At 40.6% G+C, this 22,700-nt stretch overlaps 1 protein-coding gene across 1 annotated transcript in view; it reads right to left on the bottom strand.

The window, feature by feature from the left end:
• Positions 1-22,700, bottom strand: part of LOC306846370 (chloride channel protein 2-like) — a gene marked incomplete at its 5' end in the record, with an annotated part of 69,499 nt that overhangs the window by 24,809 nt on the left and 21,990 nt on the right. The window contains one exon of the mRNA XM_079379699.1: positions 15,801-15,954. Within this exon, the coding sequence (XP_079235825.1) occupies positions 15,801-15,954 (154 nt within the window). The remainder of the gene's footprint in view (positions 1-15,800; positions 15,955-22,700) is intronic.

The following is a 22,700-nucleotide window of genomic DNA, read 5'->3' on the forward strand; positions in this document are numbered from 1 at the left end:
TCCTGGGGCATATGGCATCCGTAGCCGCAGTCACGCCGCTCGGGTTGTTTCATATGAGACCACTTCCAGCACTGGTTACACTCACGGGTCCCGAGATGGGCATGGCGCCGCGGGACACGTCGTGTGACCATCACACAGTCGTGTCGCCGCTCTTTCAGCCCCTGGTCAGACCTTGCTTTCCTACGGGCCGGGGTGCCCTTAGGACAAGTGTCCCGGCATGTTGTTGTCACAACAGATGCCTCCAGCATGGGCTGGGGCGCTACATGCAACGGGCAGGCAGCCTCGGGGCTCTGGACGGGGCCTCGACTGCTTTGGCACATCAACTGCCTAGAGCTGTTGGCAGTGCATCTGGCCTTAAAGCAGTTCCGGCCACTGCTTCTAGGCCAGCACGTGTTGGTCCGCACGGACAACACTGCGGCTGTTTCGTACATCAACCGGCAGGGGGGTCTACGATCACGCCGCATGTCACAGCTCGCCTGCCATCTCCTCCTCTGGAGTCAGTCACAGCTCAAATCGCTGCGCGCCGTCCACATTCCGGGGGAGCTCAATCGTGCAGCCGACGCGCTCTCGCGACAGCTCACGTTCCCCGGAGAATGGCGACTCCATCCCGAGACGATCCGGCTGATTTGGAGTCGATTCGGGGAAGCTCAGGTAGACCTGTTTGCTTCCCGCGAGTCCTCCCACTGCCAGCTGTATTTCTCCCTGGCCGAGGCCCCCCTCGGCACGGACGCACTGGCACACAGCTGGCCTCGGGCTCTGCGCAAGTATGCGTTTCCCCCAGTGAGCCTGATCGCACAGACACTGTGCAAGGTCAGGGAGGACGAGGAGCAGGTCTTGTTGGTTGCGCCATATTGGCCCACCCGGACCTGGTTTCCGGAACTCACCCTCCTCGCGACAGCCCCTCCCTGGCGCATCCCTCTGAGGAAGGACCTTCTTTCTCAGGGGCTCGGCACCATATGGCACCCGCGTCCAGATCTGTGGAACCTCCATGTGTGGCTCCTGGATGGGACGCGGCAGACTTGAGTGGCCTGCCACAGGCTGTGGTGGACACCATCACTCAGGCTAGGGCCCCTTCAACTAGGCAAGCCTATGCACTGAAGTGGGGTCTGTTCGCGGACTGGTGTTCTTCTCGTCGGGAGGACCCCCGAAGATGCACGATTGGAGTGGTGCTTTCTTTCCTGCAAGAGAGGTTGGAGCGCAGGCTGTCGCCCTCCACCTTGAAAGTGTACGTGGCTGCTATTGCGGCCCATCACGATGCAGTGGACGGCCGGTCCCTGGGGAAGCACGATCTCATCGTGAGGTTCCTGAGGGGTGCCAGAAGGTTAAATCCTCCTAGGCCACCCCTGATGCCCTCCTGGGATCTCTCTATTGTACTGGCTGGACTTCAGAGGGGTCCCTTTGAGCCGCTGGACTCAGTCGAGCTGAAATTCCTGTCGGCCAAGACAGCGCTCCTGACCGCGCTCACTTCCATCAAGAGGGTCGGGGACCTCCAAGCATTTTCGGTAAGCGAAGAGTGCCTTGTGTTTGGGCCGGCCTACTCTCACGTTGTCCTGAGACCCCGGCCTGGATACGTGCCTAAGGTTCCCACCACGCCCTTCCGCGATCAGGTGGTGAACCTGCAAGCACTGCCCTCGGAGGAGGCAGACCCAGCCTTGGCGTTGCTGTGTCCCGTAAGAGCGCTGCGCATATACGTGGACCGCACCCGGAGCTTCAGAAGCTCTGAGCAGCTCTTTGTCTGCCACGGAGGTCAGCAGAAAGGGAAGGCTGTCTCCAAGCAGAGGTTGGCCCACTGGATAGTGGATGCCATCGCCTTGACGTACCAATCCCAAGGCGAGCCGTGCCCCCTCGGGGTGAGGGCTCACTCCACACGGAGTGTTGCCTCCTCCTATGCGCTGGCGCACGGCGCCTCTTTGGCAGACATCTGTAGAGCTGCGGGCTGGGCGACACCGAACACCTTCGCGAGATTTTACAGTCTCCGCGTTGAGCCAGTCTCTTCCCGTGTGTTGGGTAACAGGTAAGTGGCGGGAAGAGTTGGCCGGTGTCACGCTTGCTGCGCCATTCCCCCTTACCCGGGGATACGAGCGCCTATTCTCTCCTCCAGTTAGTTCCCCGAACGGCGAACCCTGGCGGAGTTCCTCCAGCACCCCCGGCAGTCAGGCTGGGCGGAGCAGTCTGACGCCAGGCCCAGTACCGGTGTTAGCTTGCCCGGGTCTCCGGTCAGCCCCTGTACTCGGCTAGGTGCCCGTGCGGCCTGATTCCCTTCGGGTGATCCCACACGTGTATTCATCCACGGTACGGTTTCCCTCATGGTAAACCCGTGTCTTCCCTTTGACAGAGCTCTGTCAGGCCCTGCTGGCAGCCTTCCTCCCTTCTCCTAGGTAGGATCTGCCCCAGGGTCCAGGCGTATGTAGCACTGCCCCAGGCTTGGGCCAGTCCATACCAGTGTCTCCACACGTTACCTCCCTTCGGGCAGGGTGTGGCCTCCGTAGCGCCCTTCTCCGGAAGGCTCGCTTCCCCGTCGTTACTGCCGGGCTGTAACAACAAACAGGAAAGACTTGAAGCAGTCTTTCATAGAAGGTCGAAATCCCTTCCGATTTCTGGGGAAAGGAACAGCAGCTTGGCTATCTCCAGCAGCAATGTACTCAGTGGTCCCTGCGGGCACCAAGGTTAGCGAATTTGCGCTGGGGCGACGGGAAGGTTGCGACCTTCGCATCGCATTTGTCTGTCACGCGCTAGCTTGTCAACATCTGCATGCCACAAGGTCGTGACGGGGTTCAGGTTGTGGCGCTTTCCATAGACCCCTAATGTCGTCACGACATAACTCGTAGTGACCGACAGATAGGGAACGTCTCGGTTACGTACGTAACCCTCGTTCCCTGATGGAGGGAACGGAGACGTTATGTCCCCATGCCACAATCTCGAACCATCGCTGGTTGCCAGGGACACGTTCTCGGCTCCTCAGCGGAAAACCTGATGAGTGGATGCACCTGTCGCCCTTTTATACCCGTATGCACGGGGAGTGGCTCAGGTATGCAAAATCCACTAGCCAAATTTCATTGGCGTTTTCTCTTATCAGAGGCAGTCGGGGCTTCCAAGTAAATCCCCTAATGTCGTCACGACATAACGTCTCCGTTCCCTCCATCAGGGAACGAGGGTTACGTACGTAACCGAGACGTTATGTGAAATAGCTTATTCAGGACAGTACTAAATATAATAACATGCAATTTTCATGATCCCTCATATTTTGTTTTGATTATTAGCATTTTGCACATTCTGCAAGGGGTATGTAAACTTATGAGCACAACTGTATATATATATATATATATACACACACATATACATATACACACAGTGGGGGAAAGAATGATTTGATCCCCTGCTGATTTTGTACGTTTGCCCACTGACAAAGAAATGATCAGTCTATAATTTTAATGGTAGGTTTATTTGAAATGTGAGAGACAGAATAACAACAAAAAAAATCCAGATAAATGCATTTCAAAAAAAGTTATAAATTGGTTTGCATTTCAATGAGTCAATTAAGTATTTGACCCCTTTGCAAATCATGACTTAGTACTTGGTGGCAAAACCCTTGTTGGCAATCACAGAGGTCAGACGTTTCTTGTAGTTGGCCACCAGGTTTGCACACATCTCAGGAAGGATTTTGTCCCACTCCTCTCCAAGTCATTAAGGTTTCGAGGCTGACGTTTGGCAACTCGAACCTTCAGCTCCCTCCACAGATTTTCCACCTCTGTTGGAACAGTTTCCACTGTTCTTGGGGTCATAGGCAGCAGGGGACCTTGCAGGCGCTGCAGGATTTCAGTCCTTCACGGCGTAGTGTGTTTCCAATTGTTTTCTTGGTGACTATGGTCCCAGCTGCCTTGAGATCATTGACAAGATCCTCCCGTGTAGTTCTGGGCTAATTCCTCACCGTTCTCACGATCATTGAAACTCCAAGAGGTGAGATCTTGCAAGGAGCTCACAATCTTGTCCCTGACATCCTTGGAAAGTTCTTTGGTCTTGGCCATGGTGGAGAGTTTGGAATCTGATTGATTGCTTCTGTGGACAGGTTGTCTTTTATACAGGTAACAAACTGAGATTAGGAGCACTCCCTTTAAGAGAGTGCTCCTAATCTCAGCTCCTTACCTGTATAAAAGACACCTGGGAGCCAGAAATCTTGCTGATTGATATAGGGGATCAAATACTTATTTGACTCATTAAAATGCAAATCAATTTATAACTTTTTTGAAATGAGTTTTTCTGGATATTTTTGTTGTTATTCTGTTTCTCACTGTTCAAATAAACCTACTGTTAAAATTATAGACTGATCATTTCTTTGTCAGTGGGCAAACGTACAAAATCAGCAGGGGATCAAATCATTTTTTCCCCCACTGTATATAGCACATGAGTATATAGCAATTGCATGGCAAGAGCAACCAGCAAAATTCTTCAAATTTCTACATTAATGTTCCATTTCTTTGGTTTCATTGGTTTTTAATGACATGGGGGGTGAGTGAAAGTAGTCATCATTTTCATTTATGAGTGATCTAATCCCTTAAGCACCTAAAACATCCACCATTTCCCTCTTCTTTTTAGGTCAATCTGTGTTCACAACATAGATACAGGCTGTATGAATAGGAAATGAACAACCCAGAGCTATTACCCAAACCCAGCAGTAGGTGCACAGTATGCTTTAATGAAGTGAACAATTGCTCATAAAAGAGCTCGTTTTCCCTTGGAATCCCATGTTTCCAGACTCTGAGAAAACTGAAAGTGTGAACAATTGCGCTGTTGCATAGGTGGACAGGGTTGTGGAGACCCAGACAGGAAATGGCTTGTGTGTGTGAAGATAAGACGCATCTGAAAGACAGCGGAAAGGGAAGGGTAACGCCAGGTGAAGGGACACCTCTGAGTATGTGACAGAGACACTGCCCCGCCAGCTTCAGTACCCGCTCAGCGGCCCTTTGCTCGGCTCCTCTGTGCGGGAGATGGCACACGGGCAGATTTGCCCACTGAAGTGGCACAATAGATGTCTTTGCTCTCAAAATAAACCCTGTAACAATCCACAACCGAGAAAGCCATAAGCCGAACCAAATTTACTGCAACTCAAGATGCATTTTGGACGTGCAAACCTGCAGTGCTTATCTCCAAACCGCGCCAAACAGAAGTGCTGAGATGCGACATATTTTGACACTTAATTGGAGTTTGAGGAATAACCGTATAAATATGCAGAGCCCATGCTTCCCCACACAGATTTTAGTGTCTTTGACAAGTGAGTCACAGGCCAGCACTGGAAGTGACATCCTTATGTGGCATGCATGCATAATATAACAATGTATTATATATCCAAGATCTATTTATATCCCCAGAGCGAGTAGAAAGGTGTAGGAGGTTCGGTGAGAGGCAATAGTATCTGCCCTCTTTCTGCCTGATATGACAACTTATGCAGCATTTTCTGCATTGAGCCTCACAGTTTCCCATGAGGGTGAGCTAGTGGACCGCTGCCAGTTCTCTGTTTTTATCCACAGATCCAAAACAATTAGTACTGAAATAGACAGATTAAGTCGGCTATGGTGGTAGGACTTCACTCTAAAGTTGCATAGAGAACAAACAGCAGGATGCTGACAGCTTGTCGCAAATCTACCCCCCTCTGTCATCTTAAAATTCACAAATAAAGTCTAATTATACAAGGGAGAGAGATATGTGTTTATATGCTCTGCTTGCTTATGGGCATATATGATGCCAGATCTCATTTGAAAAAGCATGCAACTTGTTTGAAAAAGCACAAAATATGCTTAATCAAAATAAATTGATCAAGGCGCACAGTTTGATTTCAATAATCTGGTTTAATACAGAGCAAAATTAGAGATCACTAATGTTTTGGATTTGGATGTTTTTGACTTTATTTTGATACTCGACTTTCTACTAACTAGAAGTAAATTTGCAACTAGCCTACATGTCAACTACCAGTCATTTGAGCATTAGTCGACTGTTACTTGTAGAATGTCTAAAGTGGACTATCCAAATAAAATGTAACCATGTTTTGCACTCCATGCCATTATTGTTAAGCAAAAGTGTGTTTATAAATGTGTCACTTTGTCATGGATTTGTCATAAAAATGCAGATCTATTAGTAAACAGAGCTTACATTCAACAAATAATATCTAGATCATTTCTGGAACATATGAAAATGTATATCTAAATTAAAAAAATAATTTGTGCTGATGCCAGTGAAAATTTTGCCAGGGTAATTAAAAATCTAACCATCTGATAAAAACAATCCTACCTGTGCCAAGCCCTGCTTTTATTAAAAACCGACCATCTAAATCAATCAATACATTTCTCTTTTGCAATTACACATCATTGGGGTAAAGAAGAAGCTGCAACTGGTAGAAACACTGGAGGAAAATTGAACTTTTATATAGTGCAGCTCAGACTGTAGGTGGAGAAATTTGACAACTGCTAATAGTGGTCGGTTACTCTATTGTACTGTGTAGGTCAAGCACTAACAAACTCACATATGTTGCTGTATTCTGGAAACAGGCCCAGAAAGCACAAACCGCAACTGCCTATATTTATAAGTGAATTTATTCAAGTATTTTATAATAAACTGGCATAACAACACTGACTTCATCTCAAAAGCTAATGAGCTGCCTACAAAGGCCGCATTTTAAAAGCATAATAAGCATGCTCTCGACCAAATGGTAGACATCTTAAATATGCTGCCTGCCAAGATACTCTCTTATGGCCAACACATCACACATATCCTTCACAGCAAAGGCAATCCCAAAACACACTGTGAAAAAAATCCTTTGCACAGTACTTAAAAGTACTGAAAAAATTGTTTAGTGTGAATAAAGATGTAGGGTATTATGCTCACCAAAATCTACATTGAGACATTTTTAGTGCACAAGATATTGGTTTCAGTACAAAAAGTTATGTTAAAATAACACAAAAACACTGAATTTTATTTTAAAATGACAAAAGCTTTTCCATTAAGATATACACCATTAAATTCAAAAAGTCTGGCTGTGCTTAATGGGTACATTTTTAAGCACACCCATGCTCCCATTAAGCTCACATCATGTTTTATTAAAAAAAAATATTTTAAGAAATTATTTTAAAGAATAATTGTAAAATATTTTTTTGAAGGTACAAAGTCAATCACAAAAAACAACAACACTAAATTCAAGCAACAAGGCATTCAATTTGATCAGTTATATATTCATAATGTTTCATCTGAACACATTGCAAGACCGTTTCAAGGACGTAAACAATAACAAAGGTAGCGCCATTTTTAAATCTCAGATCTATCAAAACCTACAGCGCATCCTTTTTAAGTCTAGCGAAAACGCAAGCTAGGTATTTTAAAAATATATATATATATTAGAATTACCCTTTAAATATGACTGAGGTGCAAACTTACAAAGAACATTGAAAGTAGTGTCCCGGACAGCGTGGACACGAGAGAGGGCGGATCGCAGTCAGGATGCTTAGCTACAATTAACTCCTCAGCGGAAAAGTTGGGATCATTTGTTTGTACAATGGATGACATCAGTCTTATGTTCGGTTAAACTGAAGCAAGACAAACAGTGTTACTTACGATCTTATCATGGTTTGTGCTAAGATGTCCGGGGAGGTTTTTGGTGGACATTTCACTTGCATTGCTGGGTCAGTCTGTATGTCTGCATTCATTTTTATTTGTTCAGCGCTTTTCACAATACATAACGTTTCACTGCAGCTCTACATGCATGCATGTTTATTACAACGATAAATGAATGCTAGTAAGCTAATCACTTCATGCCATTATTACTGATTTCATTCGTTTTATAATGTGTGCTTAGTTTGGTCAAGTTTGTTGCTGTGGAACAGTGCTAGAAAGCATTTGAATGCTTTATCTGAGCCATCATGTGGTCACAAATAAACAAGATGAATGCAATTAATGCATAAACCTTTATTAGTCTTTTTTTTTTTAAAGTTAAAAGTATAGCCTACATGCAGATTAATAAATGCACACACACACACTACATACAATATATATGTTTTTATGCACATTTACTGTAAACACACATACAGGTAAAAAGTGTGGCCACTATTAATGTTTTTGAAATAAGTCTCCAATGCTCATCAAACCTGCATTTAATTGATCAAAAATATAGACAAAAACATTACAATTTAAAATAATGGTTTTCATTTTAATATGCTTTAAAATATAATTTATTTCTGTGATCAAATCTGAATTTTCAACATAATTTCTCCAGTCTTCAGTGTCACATGATCCTTCAGAAATCATTCTAATATGCAGATTTATTATGAGGAATACGTGGTGCTGCTTAATATTTCTTTATAAACTGAGATAATATTAGTATTCTTTGAATAAAATAACAGCATTTATTTATAATATACATTTTTTTAACAACAAAAGTTTGGGGACAGTATTTTTTTTTTAAGAATATGAATACATTTATTCAGCAATTTTTTTTATTGATTTTAAAAAGTGATAGTAAAGACATACTGTTAGGAAAGATTTCTATCATTTTTAAAATCCTTGTCAGGATTCAATCAATCAATCCTGTATAAAGTATCACAGGTTCTAGAAAAAATATTAAGCAGCACAATTGTTTCCAACGCTGACAATAACCAAATATCAAATCAGCACATTAGAATGATCTCTGAAGGATCATGTGACACTTAAGACTGGCGTAATGGCTGATCAAAATCCAGCTTTGCATCACAGAAATAAATCTAAAAAAATTTAAAACAAAAAACCATTTTAAATTGTAATATTTGACAATATTACTGATTTTGTCTGTATTTTTGATCAAATAAATGGAGGCTTGATGAGCATAAGAGACTTCATTCAAAAAAATAGTAATGCGTCCAGTCATTTGACCAGTACTGCATATAAACTGTTTCCAGCATATTTATTAACATGTGATCAATATCAAAAGCAGCAGGCTGACCATGAGCAGCTTTGAGTATTACATTGCATTTCATCCTCAAGTTCTCAAACACATCTGGGTGTTCATATGATCACATGTGGTTTATCACTGTCCTGTCTCCCTGTAGCACTCACTGTCTTAGGTGTCTTACATTACAGATGATGGCTTTCCTAAAGACAAAAGTAGAAAAACAATAATTTTATTTAATGCGCAATATTTACAAATAATACTATTATCGTTTAATACATCAGTACATATTGGAATTAAAATTAGCCAAGCATAAGTGATGAAAAATGTTTACTGTTAGCTTACTACAGTTAACCGTTTCACTATTCAACATTCAAGTTTAGAGAATACATTTCTATAACGTGTTACTCACTACATTTATCTGCTGACAACAACTAATGAGAACTCATATTTAATTATAGCCCACATAACGCTTGCAATAAAACGGAAATAAAAGCTTGGCTTTTTTAACTAAAAAAAAGAATCAAAACGCTAGGCGCATATGTAAACAATGACGAAAACACAATGCTGCATCATACTTGATGAGTTAACGTGAATAAATACAAGGAATCAAATGGAAAAAACAAGAACTTGTCCTTACCTGAATGGAAATGTGCGCTGAATCCTAGAGCTGCTAGTGTCTATTCTGCTTCTCGCTTCGCTGCTGCAATCCAGCTGCGTTTCTCAGACATCTAACCCTTTAATTTACGATTATTTATAAATTAATGTTAGTTCCAGCCCAGAGGGATCACGGATCTAATTTTAATTTCGAAATTTTAAACAGCAGGATTAAATAAATTAATCGCAATCCCACTGTGCATCAAGCGCCTCCCGCCATTGTTTTGAATGCGCTCAAACGCTAACCGGAAACGTCCGAGGAACAAAGACGTCACTTCCTTATACCGCCGAATATACGTTGAAATGGTCTACTAGTCCACATTCAGCTAAGTAAAGCATATTCAAAAATCAAATAAAACAAACCAATAAAACATTTAATTCAAGGGGATGAACACAAAAACTAACCTGAAACGTCTTTTTTTTTAAAGTTATTTTTGGGCTTTTTATGCCTTTATTGGATAGGACAGTAGTAGAGAGCAGACAGGAAAACATTGGGTGGAGAGAGGGGGTGGGATCGGCAAAGGACCTCAAGGTGGGAATCGAACTCGGGTCGCCGTGAGCACAGTTGCGCTATATGTCTGCGCACTAACCACCCTTTAAGCTCACATTAAAATAATATGAAACCTTTCAAAATTACAGCACTATAAAACGACAGACCAGCAATAAACTGTAAATGTATAATATCATGGATGTAAAAGTACAAGTCAATAATGCCTGTGAAGTAATATGTTAGCGTAGCACACAATCTTATACAGGTAGTCAGCTAACTGTGTTCTGTAGCATCTGCGCTATGTTGCTAAAACTATCTTTTGGATCTAATGTAATTATTTCCCACATCCATGTTCCAGTTTATAATATGCAAAAGTTTGAACATTAATCCTTAATTTTACAATAAGTAGTGAAACTTACCCCAAATAAAGGCTTAAACATCTAAAAAAAATGCACATTTAAGGGGCTCCTCTTTTGATGAAAGTTTTTAGACAGCTTTCAAAATAGCCGCCAGACAGTGTGAACACACGGAGACCCCACGGAGATCTCCGTGTTTAATGATCCAACTGACTTGAAATTATAGGAAGTATATAGTAACAAGCACAACAATTGGTTAAGACATCAAGTAGGATAACAAATTATTTTTTCTTTTTATAATCTGATATCAAATATGGAAGTGTGCCTAATGGGTACGTGAGCTTAATAGGTACGTTTACTCTGTTATCATACCCAATATTTCAGTGTGCTTCTATGAATTTTAAAAGAATAGTCATTCCAAACCAGCAAGACCTTCATCTTCGGAATACAAATTAAGATATTTTTGATGAAATCCGAGAGCTTTATGACCCTTCAATGAAACTGACACATTCAAGGTCCAGAAAGGTAGTAACAGCATCGTTAAAATAGTCCATTTGACATCAGTTGTTCATGCGTAATTTTAGCAAGTTACAAAATACATTGTGCGCAAAGATGAATTTTTGTGCATTTGATGAATTCACTACACAAAATGTATCTGTGAAACACACAGACTGCAAATACATTACCAAGTAATACACAAATTCTTTCTATGAGGGTTGTGCTTCACTAAATAAAATTGTTTAATAAATACATGTTTACAATAAGCACTTTTTCGCGTGTACACAGGACAGCGTTTGGACACGTAGCCTAATATCAGAGAGCGCAGAGCCTTGATCACTATATATATGGGAGAGCAAGTCTGCTGCAAGCTGAGAGATTCGTGCTGGCGCCCTCTTGTGTTACAATAATGCACTCGACATTTGCCCTTAACAGAACACCAAAAACTGCCTCGAATTAACTATAAAAATAAGAATAAAGTCGAAAAAGCTGCAATCCATTTCTTATCAGTTAAAATGAACACAGACACGTGTCATGGGATCGGCGCCTATGCGTGGTACTGTCGTGAGCATGCATCGAAGACTGACAGGGAAGAGAAGAAGTTGTTAAATAAAGTAGTAAATAAAGTATTTTTGTAGCTTCATAAATTTACGATTGAGCCACTGATGTCAAATGGACAATTTTAACATCTGTGACATCAGATGTTCTTACTACCTTTCTGAGCCTTGTCAGTTGCAATGCTGTCTATGCAGGCTCAGAAAGCTCTCTGATTTCATTAAAAATATCTTAATTTGTGTTCTGAATGAAGGTCTTACAGGTTTAAAACAAAATAAGGGTGAGTAATTAATGACAGAATTTAGATTTTTGGGTGAACTATCCCTTTAATTAGTGTATAATTTTATCAAGCTAACAGCAAACTCAAACTCAATACTTAAAAGTATTGATAATATAGTTAGTGTGAATAAAAATATATTACTTTGCCCAATATTTCTGTGTGCTTTGTATTTTATGTATTTTAAAGCTTATTAGAGCACCATGCAGTTAGCTTAGCAACAAGCTAACGGCAAACTATTAGAGACGAGAGTCCAGTTAAAGTCCCTTTCAAGGAAAGTCCATTCACTTGGCCATCCATATTTGCAATGTCTCCAGGCAGCTCAAACAAGACCAAGTCCTATCTATATGAATGGGGGAATCCTGAAATCTCAAAAACTGCTTGCTGAACTCGCGATTAAATTACATATTTCAAATCTGCAACAAAATCTGAAATGAACTACCCCATGAATGTTGTTTCTTATGCTCAAATAGCATTTAAAAATCTTATTTTTTTGTCTAGAACAGCCAATGCGCATGCGTAGCTCCAACGCACTTACGACTTTGCATGCACAATGGCTGGTCCAGCCTCAGGTTTTTATGGGAACTGGAGCTTCTAACGGCCGCTGCAGTGACGCAATGACTTTACCAATCAACGATCGGCTCCTTCATTTAGAAGGTGGGACTATCCCGCCATATTGCGCGTTGCAGTGTCTCCCATTAATAAGAATAGGAGTAAACCGTCTTTGTATTTCTATAGTCTTTGGTCCAGTGCAGAGCACCATGTATGTGTTGCTGCATATGCAGAGCGCTCCAAATCAATTAACTTATGAGGTTTCATGATAGTTAGGATGCCTTAGCAGGTAGCCACATGTAGGCAGTATGCAGCGTGGCAGGTCGCTTGGTTTTGGAACAGGGTTCCGTTGGATGGAGGAATAAAATAGAAATGAGACAGAGACACAGAGAGAAAGAAACAGCCATATGATGCCAGCTCTGTAGGTAGGTAGTGAGCTGACAAGCCTCCAAACCCTTTAACCTCAGTCAAGGAGGATCAGAAGACCTGCACTGCACACTGTGCTGATAGATTTCTCATGCTTTTCACACTCAACAGGGAGGCGGGAAGGATGATATTGAGACAGATGCTGTGTGTCTATGGAGATTACACAAGGCCAAAAGAGCAGTCTATTTATATTACAAGAAACCAATGAGATACCTCATTAGCACTAAAAACATTGGACTGCGATACACTGTTGCTTATTTAATGAGAACTCAACTTTTTTTAATAGTTCAGGGAATTTATCACAGACTTCCAATATGAATGGCCACTGCTTTTGTTCTCTTTTTTCAGCCAATCATCTTAACCCACCATTAAATGGAAAAATAAATCACTGCTACGCGAATAGTTTTTAAATCGCTAAACGGTCCATATAACACATCCTTTGGTGAACGGTGACATATTTCTAGACAAAGATGCACAGGCACACACAAAGACACAGAGGCTCATTACAGATACACTGCACGTCTATGCGTCTCATCTATCACCCCTAAACAGCGCAGACTGATTATGCTCCCTGCTGGTGAATGGCGAGCACTGCACAGAGGTGCAGAGGGAATTGAACGGGTTGATAAATGCTGCAAATTGTTGTTTACAGGCTAGACAACAGCAAACACTCAGCGTCAATGCTTGAAAAATGATTGCAGAAAATGTCTCCACCATAAATGTGAAGACCATGAAGATGCCTTTAAGATTCAGGTGATGACACACCTGTGGAATGTGCGTGACAGATTGATAAACAACGGCTACACAGCTACACAAACCAGGGACAATTAATCACCAGTAGAGGGTAATCTAGAAACCAGGAGGTAAAACGCCACATCTGCAAGCGTCAGACCATATCCTGTCTCACTGAACTGCCTCAAATACAGTATATGAGCAGACCCAGATGAACCTCGATGGGGAAAATACATTAAATGGATTTAAATATAATAAAAGCTATGCTTTATGCTGGTTAGTGCTGGTTAAATGCTAACAAAGCTGATTGGCCAGCATGTTGTATTATGGTGATGCTAGTTGACCAAGAAACTCTTGCTGGTTAAATTAGTCAACAACCCTTGTTAGAAAAGCAGTCAGTGTTTGAACTATGGCGCCCTTTGTGGGGTCTGTCTCCCCTAATTCAAGCTTGGAAAATCCCCTAAGGAAGAGAGGGAGGACTCAAAACTATATATAACTTTTACATATAGAGGAAAAATGTGTTTTTAACCTGGGTTTCATCAACCACAAATGTTAGATTAATCAGAGCACAAACAGAAGTCATGTCGTCTAAGGGGGGTTACCATAGCAACAGCTGCTTGATCGCTGTCTGGGTACATTGACAAACCATTAAGTACTGTCATTATTTTTGTCATTTACAGTCACCGAATAAAAAATATTGCAAAATATCTGAATATTGTAGTGTTTTTCAAATTAATAATTTATTGGTACAGGTCATATTTTTATTCATGTATCCTTCTAATTTTTAATCAAAATAAATTCCCTGACCTCTGTGCAATGAAATCTCTTTGATGACGTGTGCAAGGCGAGACACTAATCCTTCCTCTGCCTGTGACTCACGAGAATGCATTAATTAACAACGATGATCCAATCAATTCCCAATTCTTTCTCATAAGAAGCCGTTTCTCTCAGAAATACAAAAAACTTCCATTTCATGCTGATTTGAAAAAGTATTTAAGTTGACATGCAGAATTTAATTGAATAATTCTCGTACTAACATCAGCATCCAAAACACAAAATATAGTATTGACCAGTTCTGCTGGGATGTGCTAGATCAATGAAGTCCGGGGCCCACTAGGGGGCGTTTTCAAACTTCCAAGGTGTCCCCAATAGTGTTGGGCGATATCGTCAACTGATATATCATCCTATCGTCAGCCTATGAGATCGCCGATACACAATATTATCGTGCTAATTTATTTATTTACTTAGTTTCATTGCCGGAGAGTGAACCAACTCTAGCATAAGGCCAAAAGCAGCCTAATGTTTTTAATATGACTGAATTTGTATTTAACATGATAATATTAACATTGTAATATAAATTTAATATAAACATTGTAAGTTACTAATTATAATGCTAACAGTTCCCTCGGTTATTCAAACAGCAGCTACAGAAAACGAGCAAAGAATCAGTCAAGACTTTAAAAAACACTCCCATTATAATCAGTGAAGCTATCTCCACTGTATGATGAATAAATCTCTTATACTTACATTGCACGTACATCTGCACTTTGTCGTTTATGATGAGGGAATTTGCGAGAGCAGAATTCAGTCAGCGCACACATGCAATGAACAGCAAAACTCCGGTGTTTCAGCTATGGCTCATCTGAACGTCTCTGATTGGCCATTGTATTCATAAAGTCAACGGAATCATGTGTGATTGGTTATAATGTGCAACACTGTAAAAATGCGCAAAAAGAAATATGATAGAACAAATAATCCCTAATATTAATTAGATATTACTACCCTGATAATAATAATAATACAATTTTAGAATTTCTTAAATTATGTTAACATAATCTTAATTGAAATGCTATAACCCCCACTAATTATAAAGAATTATTATAAAAGAATAATTAAAAGGCCTCTGAAATTTGTCTTGGACAAAGGGGGGCTTTGAACTCCAAAAGTTTAATAAGCACTATGTTAGATAGAGATGAAAGTACAACTGTTCCAATCCTGCAGGAAAAGCATGAATCTTCATGTGAAGTTCTACTGCAACTAATGCCATGTGGGCCTGAACAAGACTGTAGATGCATCAGCCTTACTCAGCCTGAGTAAAGCTCAGATCTTGAGATAAATCCCTCCCCTTTATCTCCAGCATTGGTTTCACCTAATCCCCAATTCCAGCATGTTCTTTTGCCTCCTGCCCTTCGCGACCCTTTTCCTCTTTCGATCCCCGCTGCCATTCATCCTTGTGGATTTGCTCTGCTTTCCTAGCTTTGCTCTGTTGCCACTGCTGCAAATAGCATGCTATGACGCTAGCAGATCAGCCAGCAAACAGTTGCCGCACACGTATGTATGCAACACACCCACCTTGACACTTGGCACACCGGTCCTTCTCATACTCCAGCAGTTCTGGAGCCTGGCCGCGCACACTGGCGGTCCTCCGCAGCGCTCCATCCTCACGCAGACGAGCTGCCTCTTCTTTGGCATAGGCCCCCAACTCCTGTGTATAGCGTCCATACATCTAAAAGTGAGACAAGAGTGAATGAAGGTTTTACCTGCAGGAAATGAAGGGAAACCAAGCCGAGAAGTGCTTCACTAAAATAATGTGCAACTTAACAGGCTGTTCAGAAGCCCATCAAATAAATGAAGGTAGTCTGTCAGAGGTTCCTGTCCCTGAGTAAGATTCCTGAAACATTAAGCTACCATGCTTCACTGCAATGGTGCTATTTGTGATATTTACATTTAAAGAAATAGTTCTCACAAAAATTTAAATTTACTGAAAATGTACTCACCCTCAGGCCATCAAAGATCTAGATCAGTTTGTTTCCTCATCAGAAAAGATTTGGAGAAATTTAGCATTACATCACTTGCTTACTAATGGATCCTGTGCAGTGAATGGGCGCCGTCAGAAAGCCCAAATAGATGATAAAACATCCCAATTATTAAAAATGTAGGTAATCTGCATGACTCCAGTCCATCAAGAAACGTCATTAAGGCATTTTAATCTATTGCTTCTGACCAAATACGAGTTCATAATCCATAATAATGCCTCCACCAGTCAAAAGGTTCATCCCCTGTTCAAAACAAAACACTTAGAACTGTGCTTAATCTGCACATATTTCTCTCATGATTCTGATAAGAATCATTTTTTCACTTGAGAAAGCAATATTTTGGATAGAGGACTTTTTTTGCTGGAAGCGACAGTTTGAAGTTAAAGGTCTTCTGATGGCAACCATTCACTGCAGATGACCTATTGCTGAACAAGTGATGTAATGGCACAAAATCAAAATCTCATAATCTGTTCCAATGAAGATGGCCTGAGGGTGAGTAAATTCTCAGCAAACTAACTTCTATAGTTCCTGTGAGCATTTTTGTCCAAACTCGGTCCTGCAGATTTTAGCTCCAACCCTAATTAAACATTAAATTACACCTGAACAAGCTAATCGAGGTCTTACTAGGCATACTAGAAACTTCCAGGCAGGAGTGCTGAGGCAACTTACAGCTAAACACCAACCCTGCAGGACTGAGTTTGAACACCTTGACAAAAATTTTCTGAAAAAAGTTCTGAGCAGATTCACAGTTCTTACACATATTTCCCACATAGTTTACTTTTCTTCAAGGTATGTTCAGTGCTTTGGAAATTTTCTACATACTTGCCCTGAGTGCAATTTTATATGTACCTTGACGCAGTTGGGCTTTGAAAGTGCCTTTGCCCTGCTGACGTAATGTTTCCTTAGAACTGCACAAAGATGCTCCCACACAGACCCAGGTGTATTTTATTTTGAATTCATGCACCTCATACCTCAGATGCACGGATTCCTGTTAAATCATGGAGCAAGTGCAATTTCTGTGTGGTCCCATTGGTTAGGTCAGTAATAATTTAGCTGTTAAAGGAAGTCACTAAATATTTGTTTAATTATTATTATTAATAATAATAATAATAATACATATTTTAATGTGTGTGTGCCCTCAGCTATGGGCTTAAGTTTTATTTATATAATTTAATATTGAAATTTTAGTTATAAAAGGTCAGATTAAAGCGGAAACGTGACTGTACATGTTCAAGACAGACTATGCTGTAATTTATTCAGCATATTAGATTGTTATGCCAGTAGGTGGCGACAAATGTCTTGTCTCGCCAGTGGCTACGTTCACATGGACATCAGTAATCTAATTATTTACCTTATTCTGAATAAGACAATATTATGATTAAGGTGTTTACATTAGTTGCTTTTAGAATATTTGCTTATATTTGCTATATTAGATGTTATTACACGAGTAATGATTATTTTACACGATTAATTGCCCAAATCATAATGTCCCCACGCAACACCATCCAACGCCCAGAATTTCATGTATCAACATACAGTTCATCTTCGTTATGGTGCCATATACAGTTTTGGGTGTTTCATTTTAAATTTTACAAAATATTAAAGTGTAATTAATTATTTGTCATGCTATACGTGCAAACAGACAATGGCGTTGTCATGACCACTGCCGTGTGTGTGTCCAGTCACAAAATGCGGCGAAAAGTCCTACATGACAGTAGTAATGTTATTAAGGTGTGTACATGTCTATACTGCACTTCGATAATGAAACTAAAATAGGACTACTCCACATCTTGATTCGGTTTGTATTTACTTTGCGTATGACTTGAGCCAGATTAAGGTAATCAAAAGTCTCTTTTTACATGGTAGATTCTTAATCAGAGTATGTTTTAATTGTGTCTAAATATTGGTGTCCATGTAAACATACTGAGTGACTCAGCTACTGATGTGAGTGAGTCACTGAATCATTTACTTAACCATTTATTTTAAAAACACTAATTCATTCAGGAATGATGGACCACTACAGTAATTCTGCTTGTGTTATTTTCCTCATTACAGGCCTACTTATAGTAGTACTTACAGTTTTGTACTATGTTCTGCCTGCTTTGTCATTTGCAGTGCTTCAGGGATGAATAACACATTCTATCATGTATCAAGTCTTTTACTTTGACTTTTTTTTTTTATTTGCAAAAAATCAAATTCCTTTTTCCTTTTTGATTTTCAAATACCTTGGAAAGTTTCAATAAAACATTATCTTACGATTCATCTCTGTGCCGGTTGGTTTGGGTCAAAGAAAAAAATACTTCTGTAACAAAGGACGCTGGAAAAGAGTGCATGTCTTCTTCACTATATCAGTCATTTTTAAGAAGACAACACAAAAAGAAAAGATTAATTGCATAGCTTTTTCTAAGCATCTGGATAGGATGTGCATTTCTATTCTCCCAGGGCTCTACACATTAAAGCTAACAGTGTCAGAAACAGTGCTGGTGTTACACAGAGATACAGGACCACAATACACCATCGGAATTTAAACTACTTTCACATTTTGCTGCATTGAGCTGATATACAGTATTGTCAAACAGTGAGAATAAGTAGTTTAAAAGAGCATGGTTTGCTCAATGAATGATATTCAGTTCAAGTTCCAAAACTATTTTTGAAATTAAAAAATAGCCTGGTGCCAATGAATATTTCATTATTCAATAAAGTAGTTACAGATTATTGCACACAGACCCATGAGACCACAGCAAACTGAAATCCATACTTTTATTCTCAGACTTCTTGAGAATGTAATTTAAATTAGCAGCGAAACTTCATTCTTCTCTTCTGAACCCAAATGGCTAGTTATTTGATAAAGATGCTATATTGTTTTTGTGTTGCTATACATCGGCAAAAGGTAAATAACGATATAATGAGCAGATATGTCCCTGTTTACTCCACAATCTATCAGTCTGAAAACTGGATAAACAAATAATATATTTAAAGTTAAAAAAAAGAAAAAAGTATGTTTATGGTTTTCAGGAGCACCACGGAAGACAAATTGAGGGCATTGCAAAAGAATTCAAAGAGACAGAGATATACATTTACAGAAGACCGGATACTGATACTTAGAGAGACATCTGTAATTATGTTTTTAAGCCATAGCACTCACATAAGAAATCATGGACTATGATCTCAGTCTGGGATTCAAAGGCAGACACAAACTTTATCAAGTTTATCAAGGCAGGAGATGAAGTAATGATGAAAACCTGAGCAATTTATTGGATATTAGCTGCATCATTGTCAAAGCTTAGTCTGAATTAATTTGACTAGAGGCACATTCAATACGTGTTATTATGACTGTCAAAATCAATGTATGACCTTGAAGTTCTTGAAATAGAGACAATGCCTAGATTGTAAAGAAATCACACAACATAAATATCAACATGATGAGTGAATTTCACCCATTAAAACGGTCTTTTGCATTATTTTTACAAAAAAAAATTTTTTTCACTAAGACAATATTATTAAGCAGTTTCTCACTGCATATTTGTTACAAACAGTGTAGGGCATTGTATCAGTCACAGCATCTCCGTTTCTCAAATGAAACTGCATTTGTCACAAAAAAGAAAACAAAAACAAGAAGACACACTGTGAATTGGTCTTATGGTAATTTTTGTGGCTTAATGTGGGGAAAATTTGACATATGCGTCTCCACATGGAGCACTGGAGAAAAAATATTGCCAAAATAAACCTCTACCACTTTTAAAACTGTCAGAAAACATGCTTTAGTAAGACGATCCGAATCACTATGGTTTGTAATGTGCATATCCCATTAGTGATGGTGAGACAATTGCTCGCCAAACCCAGTTTACTTCTCATTTGGTGCATTTCAAAAAATGGCTTTTCTAAATCTTTCTAAGTCTAACAGATTATTGGAGTATGTTTACAAGAAAATACATTTTCAGTTTTGGTACTTCAAGATTTCAAGGTACTTGCAGTTTCTTTGTAATTATTTGTAAAATTCGTGAAAATTGTCTCAAAGGAAATCCTACACTAATTTATATTCAGTATGTTTAGCGAGGTTTCATTTTGGACCCAGACTGGTGATCTGATTAAAGTGTCAATCAATTTTACAATTTTCTTTTACACCAGAATCTGGGGAGTCGGTTCTTTCGGCAAATCAATTGCGAATTTGCAATAATGCATTTTTACAACTTTGTATCCCCCAGCTGAATTTCTATTTCATTACGTTCAACTGTATCATCCTGACACGATTTTGTCCTCTGATATGAAAAAAATCCTCATGTGTGGGTGACGTAAGGGGGTATTTTGAGCCCTTCCCACCAATTGTAACCCTGTCCTCTGCCTTTCCCTATTCCTTTCTTCTCCCATCCCTCGTTTTTACAGTCAGCTGCTCCCACACAGGCGCATGCCCACGGCACAAAGATGGAGAGACAGGGATATTGGCAGGTCCGTTGTGTAGTGCCACAATCCCTCTCTCCCACTCCCTCCTCCTGTTTCTCCCTCTCTCTCTGTTCTATAAACACACGGTGCTCTGATCTGAGGAGCTCAGCCGCCAGCGGCACATTGAGATGAGCATCACGATTCCAGCAGACTCTCTCTTCGCTCGCATGAGCAGGTGCAGCTCATAGAAAGATAGAAAAGCAGCCCAACGCGGATTGATCCGCACCCTCCTCTGCTCCGTCTGCCTCAATTCACACAACCTTTGCACTCCTTTGTCACTCATTCAAAACTCATTCTACCCACCTGAAGCCGTCGCCCGACAAGCGATGCCTAATCGCACCAAGTCATCATCTTCATCAGCTTGGCACCCATCCCTCTCGGACAGCTTGATATATTAGTCTGGCTCAATTAAACTGTCCCATCATTTACTAACAGAGTGACATTTAACCTTAGCAACACAAGCTGTCACATTCAGTGACCTGCTGCGGCAAATCAAATCGCATGGCCAAAATGTGACACTCCTATCGTAGGCGAGCTCCTGGCCTCTCCCAGAAATTCAGAAAAGGGTTTAGGTGACGAGCTGTGAAAAACAAGGTTTACCCAACAGATGCTGCCTCATCACATCAAGCTCAACCCTGCTAACACTTCAGAGCACGCTCAATCGATACAATAAGCCTCTAAAGTGTTCCCCTTCAGTATCCTAGCGGTCAAACAGACCTGCGGCTTATTGACCAAGAAGGGCACTGCACATGCTACACGCCTCCGCCCCTGTCACTGAGCAGTTATTGGGCAAACGGGGTACATTTATCTATTCTTCACACAGCTGGTACTAGAAATCTGGTCTGAAAGTGCTGCTTTCACTTGCAACAGTTGCAAGGGTTAAAGATGTGAAGATCTTGTTTTTTTTTGTCCTATTATCCCTTTGACACATAAAATCAGCATATGATTAGAATGTTATTTGATAATCAGAAGACCAGGTTTTATACAATATAGTGAGCAAGTTTGTGAAAACTTTGCATAAAAAGGAAAAATGAAATAAAAAAAAAAACAATCAGTCATACTGCGATGTTGTTGTGATGTATCATGTGACAAGCTTGAAATAAAGTGGTGAAAGGTAAATAACTGTCGGCTTTAAGAACTCAAGTCAAGAGCTCAGCTAGAATATTTGAAACTTATGTGAGAAAGGTTAAATTGATTTAAAAAAATGACATTAATTAAAGCTGCAAGCAGCGATGAAAGGGCCCTCACACCTGGGCTCACCGCCATCACTTGGCCATAGGAAAACAGGGAACAGCGGGCAATACGCTTTTAAAGTGGTAAATATAGAAGGAATATGTCAAAGTATGTGCCAAATTTCCTGCTGCCAACAGGAGGCGCTATGATTATAACTGAATATTGGCATGTAGATGTCTTCAAGCCAGGACTCCTACCAAACATGTGAAGTTTAGGGTACATCAGACATTGCATGTTTAAGTTAGTGTGAAACAAGTCATTTCCTGTTGCCAGCAGGTGGCGCTATAATTATAACTGAATATTGGCCTTTAGATGTGCTCAGGCCAGGACTCTTAGGCTACGTCCACACGAAGACGGGTTTCTCCGTATCCAATCTTTTTTTTTGCCTCAAATTCCGTAAACACGGAGTCGTCTCAGGAAATATCTGCGTCCACACGGAATCACTGAAACCGACTGAAAACAATGTAGTACACATGCCAAACCAATATGTGGCGCTGTAATTCTGCCACAGAGATACACAAAAAAAACAGAGAAGAAGACTTGGACCATGTGCGTAAACCTTGCGCCCTGAATATAAACTAACACACAATGCAGAAGATTTTGCTTTAATAAAACTAATGAGCTCAGTAGGTTCTGCAGCACGAACACAGGCACGTAGTCTGACATTGTTGTTGTTGTTGTCGCTGTTATGTGACGTAGCGGTGTCTGATTAGGGGCGAGACGTGGGCTGATGACGTCATCGTTTCAGAAAATATACGGATTC

The sequence above is a fragment of the Barbus barbus genome (genome assembly GCF_936440315.1).
Source record: "Barbus barbus genome assembly, chromosome: 26".
Lineage (NCBI taxonomy): Eukaryota > Metazoa > Chordata > Actinopteri > Cypriniformes > Cyprinidae > Barbus > Barbus barbus.